At 43.7% G+C, this 15,542-nt stretch overlaps 2 protein-coding genes across 2 annotated transcripts; one reads left to right on the forward strand and one right to left on the reverse strand.

The window, feature by feature from the left end:
• Window positions 1-2,011: 2,011 nt before the first annotated feature.
• On the forward strand, window positions 2,012-6,511 carry mylpfa (myosin light chain, phosphorylatable, fast skeletal muscle a). The gene is made up of 7 exons (XM_031862275.1): window positions 2,012-2,117; window positions 2,736-2,834; window positions 4,049-4,124; window positions 4,225-4,329; window positions 4,979-5,057; window positions 5,151-5,199; window positions 5,714-6,511. The coding sequence occupies exons 1-7, from the start codon at window positions 2,115-2,117 to the stop codon at window positions 5,813-5,815; spliced, it is 513 nt and encodes a 170-aa protein (XP_031718135.1). The 5' UTR covers window positions 2,012-2,114; the 3' UTR covers window positions 5,816-6,511.
• A 2,385-nt stretch (window positions 6,512-8,896) lies between these two features.
• Window positions 8,897-15,059, reverse strand: tbc1d10b (TBC1 domain family, member 10b). Its single transcript, XM_031862423.1, has 9 exons — window positions 14,047-15,059; window positions 13,155-13,254; window positions 12,945-13,052; window positions 12,258-12,364; window positions 11,993-12,107; window positions 11,222-11,287; window positions 10,952-11,141; window positions 10,665-10,819; window positions 8,897-10,521 (listed from the first exon to the last, which is right to left on the reverse strand). Exons 1-9 carry the CDS (start codon window positions 15,057-15,059, stop codon window positions 9,619-9,621), a joined length of 2,757 nt encoding a protein of 918 aa, XP_031718283.1. The 3' UTR covers window positions 8,897-9,618.
• Between the last annotated feature and the right edge of the window lie 483 nt (window positions 15,060-15,542).

Here is a 15,542-nt window from a genome sequence, read left to right on the forward strand (position 1 = left end):
TGTGTGTGTGTGTGTGTGTGTGTGTGTGTGTGTGTGTGTGTGTGTGTGTGTGTGTGAGGGGGGGGGGGGTCAAACAGGTGGGAAAGACTTCATGACCAAACACACCTTTGTAGTGATGAGAAAGCAGGACTGCAGCCAGAGGTTAATGGTGCTTTCACTTGTCTGTCAGTTAACGACTAAACTCACCTCGTCCTCAAGAAAAACAAGACAGACACAAGAAACCAACTTTTACATAAAATATTATTTATAAAGAAAACACATGAAATGAGATGATCTGACACTTGAATGACTTTTGTAATATTTTTTGTGTCTTCTCAACATTTTAGAGGCAAACATTGTACTTTTACGCTCTGACAGTTAAAGTTACATGTTGCTTTACCAATTTAGCTTTTATACAGAAAATACAAATAAAAATGTTTGTTATATAAATGATATACAGATAGAATATATATATAGATGAATACAAGTATCGAAGGCTCCCATTTTTTGTGATGTCATTAAAATCATTTTTGATTCCCAAATGAGGTAAAAACTTTCAATATTTCACAAAAAAAGGCAACAACTAGAGCAACAATTTATCTTGAGACCTTCAGGAACTAAACTACCAAACGGTATATAAAGTAAAAGTAGCTCCACCTCAACCAGCTGCAACAGTAATCTAATAATGTCAGATATAAGAGTAATTTTTATACTTTAAGTACAGTTTGCTGATCTTACTGTATTTTTACTGAATGCAGGACTTTTTTCTTGGTATTTTTATATTGTTGAACTGTTACTTTTACTTTAGATATTCGTACTTCCCCCACTGCTGCCTTTGTATCTTATAGCACATGGTGAATTGTATTTTATATATTTTTTTGGAGTATCTTTTAAATCAGGGCTTTTTTATTTATTTAATTCTGCTTTTATTGTTTTTTGCCTCCGCAGTCTAAGATAATGATGTCAATGAAAACAATTATGATGATTTTAAGTAATATTATTAAGTAAAGTTATTTCACTTAATTTGTGACATTTAATCAAAACTTTACTGATAACAACCAATTATATACTTTTAAAAGTTGAGATTGGTGAAATTGTACAAATTAAATTATAATTATATTCATTTTGTATATAGTAAATTGTCATTAATTTTAGATTAATACGTTATGTCAATACCCCACATTAATTATGATAAATAAGAGGTAAAAATAACTAAAGATGTGTCTTTGATAAAGTGAAGCCCAGTAAGTATTAATGCATCAGGAAGTTACAGTATGTAATGTATTCTTATACACACACACAATTCTGTGTGAGCATGCATATCCAAAGATAGATTTTCTAATTCACCCCAGTTATTTTAAATAACGCCGTGTGCAGTTTTTCAAAGACAAACTTATAAATATTCGTTCTTCCATGTTGTTTGTTTTGTGTGAAGAGATATTTTGATGAGATGATACATTAGATGATAATAAATTGATACTCGTGTTGAGCTTCCTCCATCATATCATCTATGGGAAAATCCCAGATTTGACATGAGCATCATTACAACTTAAAATAAGCGCACGGAGCTGTGCACATACAGGGTAAGAGCTGCATCGGCTGCTGAGCGTATAGAACGCTTGTATCTCAGGCCGCAATATAGCAATGGACATCACAAACCAAAAATAAAGTCAGCCAGTGGCCGCTGCTCCTCTCTGCAGGCAGATGGAGGTGGACAGAAGGAGGGTGGAGGGACAGTGTCCACCGGTCCAACAAGCATCTATGTAGCGAATGTCCTTATTAGTCCACGTGGGACTGCAGACCTGCAATATGGTCCCCCAGCTATCAGGTTTACTTAATTCCAAGACTCCTGTGTCTATTTCTGATCTCCTGTAAGGTGATACGCTCCCCCGCCATTCTGTCTCCTTCCCTTTAGCCATCAGTTCATCCCTGACCATCCTCTTGCTCTCTCCCCCCCTTCTCTCTCTCCAGCTCACCCTCTCTCTCTTTTTTATCCCCATCCAAACTTGAGGCTGTGGCTAAAGTTAGACCGGCCTGCGGAGGGGTATATAAGCCTCCGGGGATGTTCGTAAAATGCGGCTTCACACTGTCTTCTCCTCCTTGATCAGCCAAACCTCCACTCATACCGTCTCAAGATGGTGAGTACCAGGTTTCCCACATCTCTGCACTCTTCTGGTGGAAATATCAAACCAACCCCATGGATTAACTCTTATCCGCATTTTTTTTTTGTTTTTTTGTGGCAGCTTTAAATAGTATTAACTTAAAAGAGATGGGAGCCTTTGTCATCACTTCCAGTAAATCGTTTTTTGTGGATATTTGGATAATTGCAGTTGTTGTTGATGCAGTTTTAAGGATGCTTGGGTTGTTAAATTCTAGTTTGCACTTCAGATTGCATGCCAAACTCAAACATCTGGAGGATAACAAAACAACCCAAGTGCATCTCATGTTCTCAACCTGGAGGTTATGACCTCTTGACTTAAATCTGAGGGACATGATTGATTGGAAGGAAAATTATTCTGCTACACAATTTTGATATCTGTTTTTGTAGTTTTACCCTTTTTGGCTTCTAACACAATTACTCAAATGAAACAATGGAAATGAAAGATGTTCATAGGAGTAAATCTCTATTTTTGGTGGATGTATGTGAACGTATACATCGTTTAATCTTTAGGGGCTACAAGCCAAAAAGGTTTGGAACTCAGTAGCATCCCTGTGAGTTTTTTCTTCAGGTTTTCACTCATGTGTTTGTCCTACAGGCACCAAAGAGGGCAAAGAGGAGGCAGACAGCAGGAGACAGCGGTTCCTCCAACGTGTTCTCCATGTTTGAGCAGAGCCAGATTCAGGAGTACAAAGAGGTGAGGTTCGTCCGGCCACACAGCGACACTCCATCGCTGCAGGAGCGCCTCGTTTTCTACTGTATGAGCATCAGGGAGCAACCGACGTCTGTGTTTTCTAGTTAATGGACAGACACATAGATGTAAAGAGCCTGAATTAAAGCTGCTTTAACTTCAGTTAAATTTCTTGGACCAAATTAGAGTTTTGTTACGCAGCTCTTGGATCCATTTTCACAGCAGTTGCTATTTTGTTATTTTTCTGCCCTGACAATTCAATAAGCACCAGAATGTCATTAGGAGGAGCTCCGAAATATCTGTCACCATTTGAAGCTCTCCACATATCGTTCCCCTTTGACTCCCCCCCCCCACACTCCCAGCTGTCACTCAAACATCTTTTAAGCCTGAAGGCTGCGAGGCCAAACAGAACAACTGGACCTATGTTGTGATGCAGATCAGAGGATGTGAGGAGAGGAAAGAAAAGAGGACAGTTGATGTTTTGAAAACGTTCATGCGTGTTTAATCTCTATTTAACGTCATTTAAAAAGCAGAGACAGACCAAAAGGAGAAAAGAGGAAGTGTGAAGGGCGTGTGTTGGGGTTCAGTAAGGTCGGGCAGATTAGATTTGATACGGCCGTACATGCCTCCTGCGATAAGTGATATGGTTCAGTGCCACTTTGGGAATGTATGACACGATGATTGCGGTGATCTTAGCACGGTGCACAGATGGAAAGATAGCAGGGATGTGTTTCGTATCCGTTAGAGCGGGGGCAAGTGTGTGTATGTGTGTGTGTGTGTGTGTGTGTGTGACAGAGAGAGAGAGAGAGAGCGAGCGAGAGAGAGAGTAAGAAATAGGAAGGCAGGGGGAGAGATGAGAAATGAGTTCTAGTTCAAGAGATTAAGTTTCAGAGTGGATCAGACAGCTGTTCCCTAATGATGCTTTCCCAAATTAACATGTAAGGAAAGACTCGGGGCTACCTTAAGCACCCCCAGCTCCCCCCAGCCCCCCCTCACCCCCACCACCCACACCCCACAAGGCCACCACAGTCAGAGTGGACTTTTCGGGTGCAGCCTTTTTCTTGCACAATATCCTCTGACAACATTGGTAAAGCCCTGCGTCACAGATACTCACAAGCTGGACAAAGTGAGGACAGAACATTCCCTGAAAGAGGTCTCACCTCATCAGTTTTAAGTGTTTCCTTCAAGTAATAAACACAGTCTGCTTCTCCTCTTTGTAGGCTTTCACAATCATTGACCAGAACAGGGATGGTATCATCAGCAAAGATGACCTGAGGGACGTGCTGGCTTCATTGGGTGAGCGCCGTTGGGATGAATCTACAGTGGAAAAGCATGCGCGGCTACTTGTTTCATGGTCTCTTGTACTGATCCAAATTTGTTTTTGGATCCTGTTCAGGCCAGCTGAACACCAAGAATGAGGAGCTGGACGCCATGATCAAGGAGGCCAGCGGCCCCATCAACTTCACCGTCTTCCTGACCATGTTCGGAGAGAAGCTGAAGGGTGGGCGTCTCATTTTCACCAACTCTTTCTCCCAAAGTGTTTTACGTTATTTACATTACAAAGTAGACATTCAGTTGACAGTGGACTCAAGTACTCTTCCTCTGTATAATTTTGAGGTACTTGTAATTGAGTATTTCCATTTTCTGCTACTTTAGACTCGACACAGTTTCAGAGGGAAATTTGTACTTTGTACTTTTTACTGTATTTATTTACAACAATAGTTACTTTTAAGATTTCATAAACAAAACATATTGTCAGTTTATAACATATGATGCATTCTTACAGATTAAACTACCCAACAGTGTCGGAAGTAGTTCAAATAAGCTCTACTGCGACCAACTGCAACATTAAATGGCTGCTTACATATCAATAGATCCAAAAATATTATAATATGCACAATAGGTTCTTTAAGATGTGGATGCAGGGCTTTTTACTCATAATGGAGTATTTTTATTAAGACATGGACAAGTTATGAGACACTGGACCCCTGGGCACAGACATGTAAAGGGTGTTTTGGATCTCTTGTAGTTTTGCGTCTCTTTGAGGATGTTTTGTGTCTCTTTTTGGTAGTTTTGAGTCTCCTCTTCATAGTTTTGCATTACTCTTTAGTAGTTAGGGTTAACTAACCTCTCTGTCTTGTCCTCGTCAGGTGCTGACCCCGAGGACGTTATTCTTACCGCCTTCAAGGTCCTGGACCCCGAGGGTACTGGAAGCATCAAGAAGGAATTGTGAGCAATCTATTTAATAATAATTTCAACGTTATTCACACATGTCCAATTCATTGTTTGACCCCCAAAATCTTGTCTGTTCACTCATTCCAGCCTTGAGGAGCTCCTGACCACTCAGTGCGACAGGTTCTCCAAGGATGAGGTAAAATCACTGCAGAACTGCACGTTTTTGGCAGACTGGTCTATATTCAACATATTCTGAAGTACTAATAGTCAGACAATCATCCACCTGTAACATATAGATTTGCTTTTAACGCGTTAATTTGAAATATTTTACAGAAGAAAGGTAAAAAATGAACAAAGTATGGGATGCAAGTAGGTATTGTGTTCTTAATCAACTGCCTTACTATAAAAGTGTCTCATTGTTTGCAGATGATTTTCCCTTATTTCACAGGGAAATGTCAGTTCAGTATGTCTGCATACTAAATCCATCCATTGCTCAAGACAGAGGTTTAGTTGTCTAAACTTTTAAGTGTTACTTGGGCTAAAAAATAAACGGTTTCGTAGAATAAGCTTCTATAAAGTGGGAGGTCTCTGTAACAGCGAGTGGATAACTTGACCGGTGTCCCAAAAACATGCTGCATTCTTTTGAAGAATATCAGTGTAGCTACATTCTAACGGCATGCTGAATATCCAACCTTCATTCTCTCCTTCAGATCAAGAACATGTGGTCCGCCTTCCCCCCAGATGTTGCCGGCAACGTAGACTACAAGAACATCTGCTACGTCATCACACACGGAGAGGAGAAGGAGGAGTAAAGAGAAAGCTAGAAGACATAAAAGACAGCAATCCCTTTGCTTTTCTGCCTTCCCTGCCCTCTTCTTTCCTCCTCTTCCTCCTCGCCCACCTTCTGTGTAAACCCATGTGCTCAGCCGTCCGTGGTCAAACCAAAGACTTGTCACAATGACACATGAGAGGGCTGATGCCCATGGGGCGTCTGTTTGCTTATGGGGAATAGGGCTGATTTCCAATAAAAGGATCCTGTAACATCATTTCCATCCACAAACTTCTCAAAAACCTGTTCTTTCCTTGCAACCGTCTTCTGTCTTCTCACCTCTATACCTCTGTCTGTCCTGTCACGTCCACCTCTGAGAAGACAGGTGTACTGCTGGGGAGGGGGGAGCACACAGTGCGAGGACCTCATTCTACATTTTGAAGACGTCCTCTCAGGTGTAAAAGGGGGGAGAGGAGGGGAACAGTTGCAGGTTAGAAAGGAAAAAGTAGTGACAACTTGTCTTCCTTGAAAAGTAAAAAAAAAAAAAAAAAAAAAAAAGAAAAGATTGGAGGAGGGGAGAGAAAGGGCCGAAAGAAAACATTCAAGTCTTCGATTTCTTTCCCTCTGCTCCTTCCTGCAACCATTAAATCATCTTTTTTCCATAAGCTGGACTCTTCCTAGCCTTTCCTCTGTAAAAATAAAAGGGACGAACTGTGAATAAAATCTCTTTCCTTTTGTACAACAGTGTCTGTTCAGTGGCTCTGTGCGAGGAATCCAGTCTGGTGGAGTAAACATCAGAACCCCTCCTGAATATATAGCGACATCTAGTGGAGCGTCTTGACATCTGGATGTACAAATAGGAGCCCGAGATGTAAATCTGATCCACAGTTTAATATACATAAATGACTAAAGCAATGAATGCTGGTTAAAAATAAATGCATCAAAATGTATAATGTTTCCAAGAATACAGCAGATCTCAAGGTTGAATTCATCACTATTACGCAGAAAGAACATCGTCCACATTCAAACACCGAGAAAGACAAAAACAAGATGATATTAATATATTATGGTTTATTACTCATCACAAATGTCATTATCATCATCAATTAAATACATCAGTTGTAGATCTGAAGGAATGAATTCAATTAGCTATATGATTTTTATTTCACTTTCGCCACAGAGTGACAATGTAAACTTAAAAACACAACAGAAGTAACGGCATGGGGAGAACATAACCAGCGGAGACGCTTCTTAAAACCTTTGCATTAGTGGGAAGTCATCCTCGATCAAGAACGACGCTTTCAGGATCGATGCAGAAATGCACAACGGACCTGATAGAAACGGGCTTCAATATTGCAGTGCTGACTCCACAAGCTTAGCGAGATTATTAGTTTTGATCATCGAGGCATCTCGAAGCCCTCTGAAATAAGAGACATAACATTATCGCCAAGACATGAGCGGCGAGGATGTATTGCTCATACAATATTGGAGCCCACGGGACAGAAAGCACAAAAATCCATTTCTTCCCACGAGACACCAAACAGATCCTCGCGATCGGTTTGGTGAAATCAGTGCTGCTGTCACCGCACACCATCAACAGTCGTGATGGAGGCGGGTTTGCATAGATGAGTTCAGGTTATCCTCACTAACGCGACACTAATCTGTGCCTGTGAATGCACCGGCATCAAAGGAAAGGGGGGCACGTGATGTTTGTATCTCTAAACCACAGCCTTGTAAAGACCTGAAGTGAAAAACAATGAAAATGCAGTTGACATGTTGGCTACAATTACACGAAAGTCCCTCTAATCCTCAACTACAAAAACAGTACAGTTAAAGAGCATCAATGTTTGCTTTTTTTTTTTTTTACACTAACTACCTGGCACTATTCATCGTATACTGATGGGGTTCAGTGCGGTTTAATGTATGCATAAATATGTTACAGTACAGAACACAGAGTGTAAATAGGTTAGGGAGTTAGTCCAGAAGTCATCATGAATGTTACAACACAACCTGGTGAGACAGACACACTCAAGATCTCCAATTAAAGAACCGTTCAAAGCTCAAGAATCACTTCTTAGTATATTATACAGTACGATTAAGACCTTCAACTCCCAAAAATTCTGCCTGAATCATCTCACGGTTTGTTCTTTCTACTCAAGTCTATTTAATACTGCGCTTCATTAAACCGGAGACTCGTGAACCTTTTGCTGACCTCGCCAACAGTGACGGTAAACTTAAAAACTTAAATAAAAGCGAAGACGTGCGTCGTGTTTGTCGTGTAGAAGCAGAGGACTTGGCGTGCAAAGAAAAGAAATCAAGATGATCCCCCTGCAACCACACCGCGTAGTCGGCCATCGTTCCAGTCAACCAGGTGTCTCTTACTCACATAGAAAAATACTCAGATGCAAAATAATAATAATAATTCATAATATACTATATTTGATCAAATTAACCACTTTGTACATAAATACACCAGAACCTGAAGGTCAAAGTTGAGAGGTTAATGCTACGTTGTCACACCTGGCACCTCCAGTCAAGTGGCTTCCTATAGGTCCTCCAGGCAGACGTCTCTACGTCACTGACGCTCCACTTCAGTGCTACTTTGTGACCAAATCACAAGTGCAAAACAATCTTCCTTCATTCTCTTTTAAGATGCCTGAAATCACATTCTAGTGGGTTCCTTACCCATGCTGGAATTTGGCTAAATAAAAAATACGTACATAGGATTTTGTTTGTCAAAAGCAAAATAATACAAATTTGATAGATTTGGTCTGCGTTGCAAGTTTCCGCGCAACCAGCTTATCAATTATGTTGCAACCGCTTTTTGCAAAAAAATCAACCTCGGACACAAGAAATGTAAATAAAAATAGTAAAATGCTCCCTGTGTTTTCTTTTGTCAGAGACAGAAACACACTTCATGGTTGTATTCTTAATGTTCTCCCTCTTTTCGTCCGTGTACATCGCTCCATTTCCCGCTTCAGGTTTATTCCACTGCAAGAAGAATTTGGGATAATAAAAAAAAAAAAAAAAGAAGCAGCTAGAGGGAGACTGAAAACAGGAAGGACACACACACACACACACACACACACATGCGCACACACACATGCGCGCACACACACACACACACACACACACACACACACACACACACACACACACACACACACACACACACACACACACACACAGAGAGAGAACAGTAACAAATTTCACTACACTGCTAAGGCACACACTCACTCACAACATTTAACATGACAATAAATACATCCTTAACAACATTACTAGCATTTCTGCCTTCAGTGCCTGTGTTTGAGACGACTTTAGAGCTTTTCTTTTCTTTTTGTCGCCGACATCCAGAGAACGAGTCCACAGACGAGAGAGCGTGTGGAGCGCTAACGGGATCCTATGTGCTGTAGGTAGACGTGTTATTTACATATTCTATGGCACCGCAACTATCTCTGCAAACCTTCAGTTCAACGATCCCTCGAGTCAATGTTCCTCTGAACACTGACATCCATCGGATTAAAATAATAAAAAGAACAGAAATAAGGACTGTGATCTGTGATTCACAGTCCGTGCTCCAGTTGAAAAAACATCTCACTTAAACCTGGTGAAAAAGAAAGCATTGAGCATGGGGGCCAAAAAGCCCCCCGAGGTGCTGTGAAAACCATGATCCAGTTTTCTCCCCATAGTCCAGAGTCTACATTAAGTCTTTGAAATGACGTGTTAGGAAGCCACCCCGTGTATTTGTATTGATCACTCGTTCTGTGTCTGGGGGTCTTTTGTTCCCCTGACCTCTTTTTGTTTCGCGTCCCTTTTCATTATTCTGGAATGACGAGTGGGGAACTAGGCCGAATCTCTTGCTGCTGCAGCTCCGTGCTTGTCCTCCGCTTCTCCTCCCCCTTTGTCCTTTTTCTTCCCCCCTTTCTTTTTCTCCTTCTCTAGCCTCTCTTTCTCCTTCCTGAGCCTCTCTTTCTCAGCTTTGTCCTTTTCTTTCTTTTCCTTCATTTTTTTCTTCTCGTCTTCCCTTTCCTTCTTCTTGTCTTCTCTGCTCTTCTTCTTCTTCTTCACCTCTTCCTCTCCGGTTGCGACGTCAGTCACTGGCGCCACTTCTTTTTTCGAATCTGGAATTGGCGGAAGCGGGGTGTTGTTTGCCGTCGGAGAGGGGAGGGTGGGAGTGATCTGCTCGGAGACGATCTTAGGGGAGGGGAGAGTGCTGGGCGGTGTTGCTGTGCTTTGTGTCGGGGCCGAAGCGGTGGGCGGGCCCTGTGCTGAGGTGTCTGAGGAGGAGGCCTGAGGAGGCCCACATGAGGAGCCAGATGCTCCTCTGACTAAGGGGCTCCGAATGTGGGGTACCGGTGCCCTCTGAACGGCCCCTGGAGGAATAGGTGGTTTATGGCTGGGGCTAGATAACTGATGCGTCAGGCCCTCCATCCCCGAGGGGCCCGAGAAGGAGCTCTTCTTGGATTGGGAGTGGAAGGGAGCCTTGGACCTGCGGAAGCCAGGGAGTGAGAGGAGGCTGGAGGAGGCCCTGAGGGGTCCCGGCGGCGGGATCGAGCTTCCCAGGAACGAGAAGCTGCCGCCGGAGCTGATGGAGGAGGCGCGGCGTTTGTACTCGAAAATGGCCCTCGTACCGTGGAGGCGGCGGCCGGGCTGGTGCGTCAGCTCCCCTCTGGACTCCCTCCACTTCCTCACCTGGACGTTGCACTCCCTCTCTATGAGCGACTCCGTCACCGGGAGGATGATGATCTGGACGACACATGAGACGAGACAGACAGAGGAAGTGATGATTACTAGACTGGGCACTACGGGACAAAGTGACTCACACCTCGTGTCGCTGAGTAAAAACAGAAGCAGCTTTTGTTTGTGTCCGAGAAGAGAGAGACACCCACCTCCTGTACCAATATCTCCTCTCTGATAGCGTCGGGTGAGATGTTCCTCAGACACTCCATGGTTTCATACATGCCCTGTACTTCCCGCAGTTTATCCACAGAGCCGAGCATCTGTTTCAGGAGCACCATTCCCACACGAAACACTATCTTCACCCCTACAACCAGAGAGCAAAACGTTTCTACTCCAGCAAGTATAAATATTGATCCAAATTCTTATTATACTGTTAGAATTCATCACCAACTAGAGGTACAGACAGCAGCTGGTTTTATATGGATGTGAATGGTACCTTCACAGAAGAACATGTCCCACACACGCAGTACGCTGGCCCACGGCAAGGTGCGAGAGAAGATGCACATGAACCACTCAGTCATGTAGAGAATCGGGTCGATCTTGAACTTCTTAAGATGACGGTACGCCATCGGACACGTACGCCGCAACAGGGAGAAGAAGATCTCCCCGTCCAGCTGGATCGCTTCCTAAAAACACAGAAATGATGGCGTCAATAAAGCTGAGAAAAACCAACAGGACGTTCTGACAAAAGAGTTCTCTCACTCACCAGTCCAGCGCTGTAGTAGCCGGGAAGATACTTCTCACATATCTGGACGAGGCACCAAAACGCTTGCTGTGAAAACGGAACCAAAGTACAACAGTTTAGGTTATAGTGAGACCGATAACTGCATCAACGCCCACTTTTCCCTTTCTTCCTTCTTTTGGAGATATATAGTGATGTATGAAAACAATTATATAAACACTTCCTGTCCTGCTAAACAGAGAACAGCTTTGAAACGTTCAGCAGATATAGACACACTCCGGCTACAGCAACTGTGTCATTAGAAAATAAAACCTGCAGCTACTTCAGTATCACTACATCAGATCAGAACACCCGTTTACATCAGGGACTGACTGATCTCAGGTTTCAAATCGTCCGATGAGGCAGGTCTGTGTGGTAACCTTGCTGTAAAAACGTTGACCGAGCAAAGCAGCTGTAACCTGAGTCCTGTGTGCAGCACAGACGCTTGATATCAGCAGCATGTGCTGTCTGCTACTATTTTTAATTTAGCGCTTTGTTTCGTTTTCTCGCACGCCCACTCTCTCTGAAGTAATGTGTCCAGCGAAGAGGGACAAACAGGAAGAGAGATCACGCTTTAAAACAAAAAACATGACGTGAACCGCACCGTGTGGTGTGCTACGCACTGACGCTAACTCGTCTTCCCGAGGGCCCGCTGGTCTGGAATCACATTGGAGATTCTTTTGTCTCATGTGAAATCACGCAGCGGGTATTTGACCTACGATACAGTCTCGTGTGACGTGTGAGAACCTGTCTCACCTCAGCCGGCATATGCATGAGCAGTACCGCAGCCACCGGAGCCTGGGCCTGGCAGTAGCCCTCGTCAGGCCGGTAGACGGTGTAGGCCTTCAGGATCCGGAACAGATCCTGCTGCCTGCAGGAACAAACAATGAACTTATTAGAGATGCATGAATTATGCTTCAAGTGTAAACCTTTTTAATGCAGCAACAGATTAGTCAATCATGTGTGTTTACTCAGATGTTGTGTTTTTTTAGTTGTTTTTTTTTTTTGTTTGTTTTTTTACCCGTGGCCACCGCGAGCAGCAAACATCTCATGGAAGGGAAACTGTCTGTGGAGATCTTTCTCTATAATGTCCAGCCATTTAGCTTCTCCCTGCTCTCGCTCCAGCTCCTGCAGGGGAAAAAAAAATAGACAAGTTCTAGAAAAAGTTCTCATTAACTCATGGAGTCAGTTTCCAAATTAGCCATCACAGTGGATTAGACAGGAAAGCCCTGTATGAAAACACATTTGAGAGTCAGACAACACAAACAATACTAAGCAGACTGCTGGGACCCAGACCCAGCCGAGCCCCCCCTCCCCCCCAACGTGGACACGGAGGCCGGCAGGCAGGATTACCGGTCCTGATAAGAGGCTTACAGCTTGCCAGGTCTGCGCCTGCGCCCTTTCAGCACCCCTGGAGCTGAAATTGCCCGGCTCAGCCACAACGTCCCATTACAATTGTCCCCACTTAGAGCCAGTTACTCAACCACAATACTGAAGCTTCTTCAATGTCCTTAAATATTCTGAACACTGCTGCAACCAACTGAATACAAAGAGAGAGAGAGACGAGTTCAGGCCTGAGTCCATGTGTAATGAACTGACACAATCTTAGACCTCATGTTTTTTTGTTATGCCATTCACCGTCTGTGTTAAATTGTAAAATGTTGATAAAAAGAAAACTTTTAAAAAGACAACATGGTAACAGTGATACCTCAAATTTTCCCGGGTTGGCATCCAGGAGCTCTTGGCTGTTGGACAGCAGCTGCCAGGCTTTGGCTCTGAGAGAAGATGGAATCCCCTTCCTGCAGCGCAACTTCACCTTTAACGCACAAAAACACACACAGGGTATCAGCTCTGGCATTATGTCAAGTATGACCAATCCAAGTATACGTAAAAACACAGCTGAAAGGCCGATGCGTACCTTCGGGAAGCGATGTTTGATCCATTTATCCCAGTTGTGGAACATATCGAGCCATTTCACCTCCCTTTGTCTGGCGACTTCAACTCGAACTTCCTTTTCACTGTAACGTGAGCGATATAAAATGACTCCATCACTGACAGAAGTGAGAAGTACTCGTTTTCTTTTCACACCTCTACATACTGCACTACGATATGTTTCGACATTCTGATCTCGTTGCACAAATGAATTACTCGCTCTCTGTTTCACATCAGTTTGCACAACGTTATGATGAATTGATCAGATAGAGAACAACATTGACCAGAATTCACTGCCACTAGTGACGGGCAATCTATATTCAACAGTGGAAGAGCAATTAGCTCGTCAGAAAAAGTAGAAGCAAAATCTGACAGAAAAGAGAGGAAGAGAGCAGATGGGCTTGAGAGGTGATACCACAGAGACACACAGTCAGTACACATTGAGTCACAAAAACACTCTCAGCATTATCTGAGTCAGACCAAGGGGAGATAAAGAATGAACAGATATGTTTAGAGCAGCAGAGAAGAAGAAGAAGACAGGAAGGAGAGGACTATCTCTTTGGGGCAGATGGATGATGGAGCAAATGAGATGTTTGAAGCAAAGTGACCGATTAAAAGGAAGATAGGCAGGATTTACATGTATCAGATAAACAGATTCTGTGGCCATAATCTAATGTCTCATAATGCATATAGTGTAATGTCTACATTAAGCTTAAAATAAAGAGATGGATTTTTCCCCCTCCTTCAAACAGCCATAATGAATAACCGTCTCTCAGTTCAGAATATCTCAGGCTTATCTGTTAGATATAATGACTTCACCAAGTGATCAATATTTTGCAGTGGACGGCAGCTTCATTAGTTAATGTCATAACACTCACCCTGTTTCACTGTACTGATTCCCACCTAGGAAGCCATATTTATCCGTGCGCCTGACAGCCATGCCATTGACCTCCGAGTCGGAGCCCACAGAGCTGCCGTCCTCTCCCAGCCCAGATAGAGACTCCAACGTCCCCGACATCATGCTGGCTGACTCGAGGTAGCTGAGGGTGTCAGGGGCCGGCCGGGGTTTGGGGTTGGGCAGCGGGAAGTCTGGCTCTTGGATCAGTGGGACAGTCGGGCTGGGGTGTTCGGCTCTGGTGGGGGTGATGGGCGGTTCTGCTTTCCCTGCTTCAATGGGAGTGTCGGGCTTCGGGGAGATGGGAGGAGGCTGACTTTCAGGATTTTGTGCTTGTTGAAGTGGCTGAGGTTTCTCCTCTTCAGCTGCTGCTGATGCTGCCGTATCGATGGATTCTGCAGGCGCAGGCGCTGGATTGGAAGCTGCAGCGATTCGGGGTTGTCCCGCTGTAAAATGACCATCTTCCATGACAGGATTTGGATTGTGTGTGACATGCACATTGGGGTAGAGATTAGGACCAGGATTGAGATCAGGAGAGGGGGATGCCTGATGCACTTCGCTCTGAGCTGATGGCTCACTTGAGAGTGCCGGGGTCTCTGTTTCAGTATTAAAGAGCTCTGCAGCTGGTGGGTCACCGGTCATTGTTTCCTGCTTCATAACATGAGCTCCAGTCTCTGCAGCTTTCCCTGCTGAGTCCTCCGTCTGTGGAGCAGCCTCGTGTACCAATAATGCGAGGGGGGTCTCACCAGTGAGTTTGGGAGGACTCGAGGATGGCGGGGGAGTACAGGGCGAACCCCCCGACTGCGCTGCAGGAGTGTTTCCAGTCAAAGCTTTGTCATTGTAGAGGGAAGACTTGGGCATGGAGGTCTCCTTGGCGGACTCTGGAGCAGGGCTGTTGGTAGCAGGGTGCGCTGAGGAGGATGGAGGGATGGATGGAACTGCATGAGGATCACCCAATGCAGGGGGTGATGGGGATAGGGTGAAGAGTTCGGCCATGATGCCGCTCTGATCTCTCCTTTACAAATAGAGAGAAAATAATAGACATCAGTTTTCTTTTGCTAGAGAGCAGCTGTCAGTTCAGTCAATAAATAAAACCTACAGCTTGGATCATAAACCGTTTATTATAAAGAGGATAGAGATGCAAATCCTCTCAGCAACAAGTCAGACCCTGGAAACTTTAAAAAAGGTCAACGCTTGATGCAACAGATGACTAAAGTGTATGAAAATCTTTGAGCCGTTTTCTATAAAGCATAAGCGCAGAGTTCCTCTTCTTAAAATTAGATCAGAGAATACAACAGGAGAAGCAGCAGACTGTCAGCCGTATAACTCCAAGCCACTGTCAGTGGTTTTACTTGTAACTTCAAATGTATATATATACATATATATACACATATATATACATATATATACACATATATACATATACATACATATACACATATATACATATACATATACACATATATACATATACATATA

This window comes from Anarrhichthys ocellatus, unplaced genomic scaffold (genome assembly GCF_004355925.1).
Source record: "Anarrhichthys ocellatus isolate YVR2014 unplaced genomic scaffold, GSC_Weel_1.0 scaffold26, whole genome shotgun sequence".
Classification (NCBI taxonomy): Eukaryota; Metazoa; Chordata; class Actinopteri; order Perciformes; family Anarhichadidae; genus Anarrhichthys; species Anarrhichthys ocellatus.

Bases quoted from the DNA above. Each gene is read 5' to 3' on its own strand.
- mylpfa (XM_031862275.1), top strand. The intron at 5,058-5,150 runs GTGAGCAATCTA...CACTCATTCCAG, and splicing joins GGAAGCATCAAGAAGGAATT to CCTTGAGGAGCTCCTGACCA. The intron at 5,200-5,713 runs GTAAAATCACTG...TCTCTCCTTCAG, and splicing joins ACAGGTTCTCCAAGGATGAG to ATCAAGAACATGTGGTCCGC.
- tbc1d10b (XM_031862423.1), bottom strand. From the start codon at position 15,059: ATGGCCGAACTCTTCACCCTATCCCCATCACCCCCTGCATTGGGTGAT. The intron at 12,365-12,944 runs GTATCACTGTTA...TTTCCCCTGCAG, and splicing joins CCAACCCGGGAAAATTTGAG to GAGCTGGAGCGAGAGCAGGG. The intron at 10,820-10,951 runs GTACCATTCACA...CTCTGGTTGTAG, and splicing joins GGACATGTTCTTCTGTGAAG to GGGTGAAGATAGTGTTTCGT.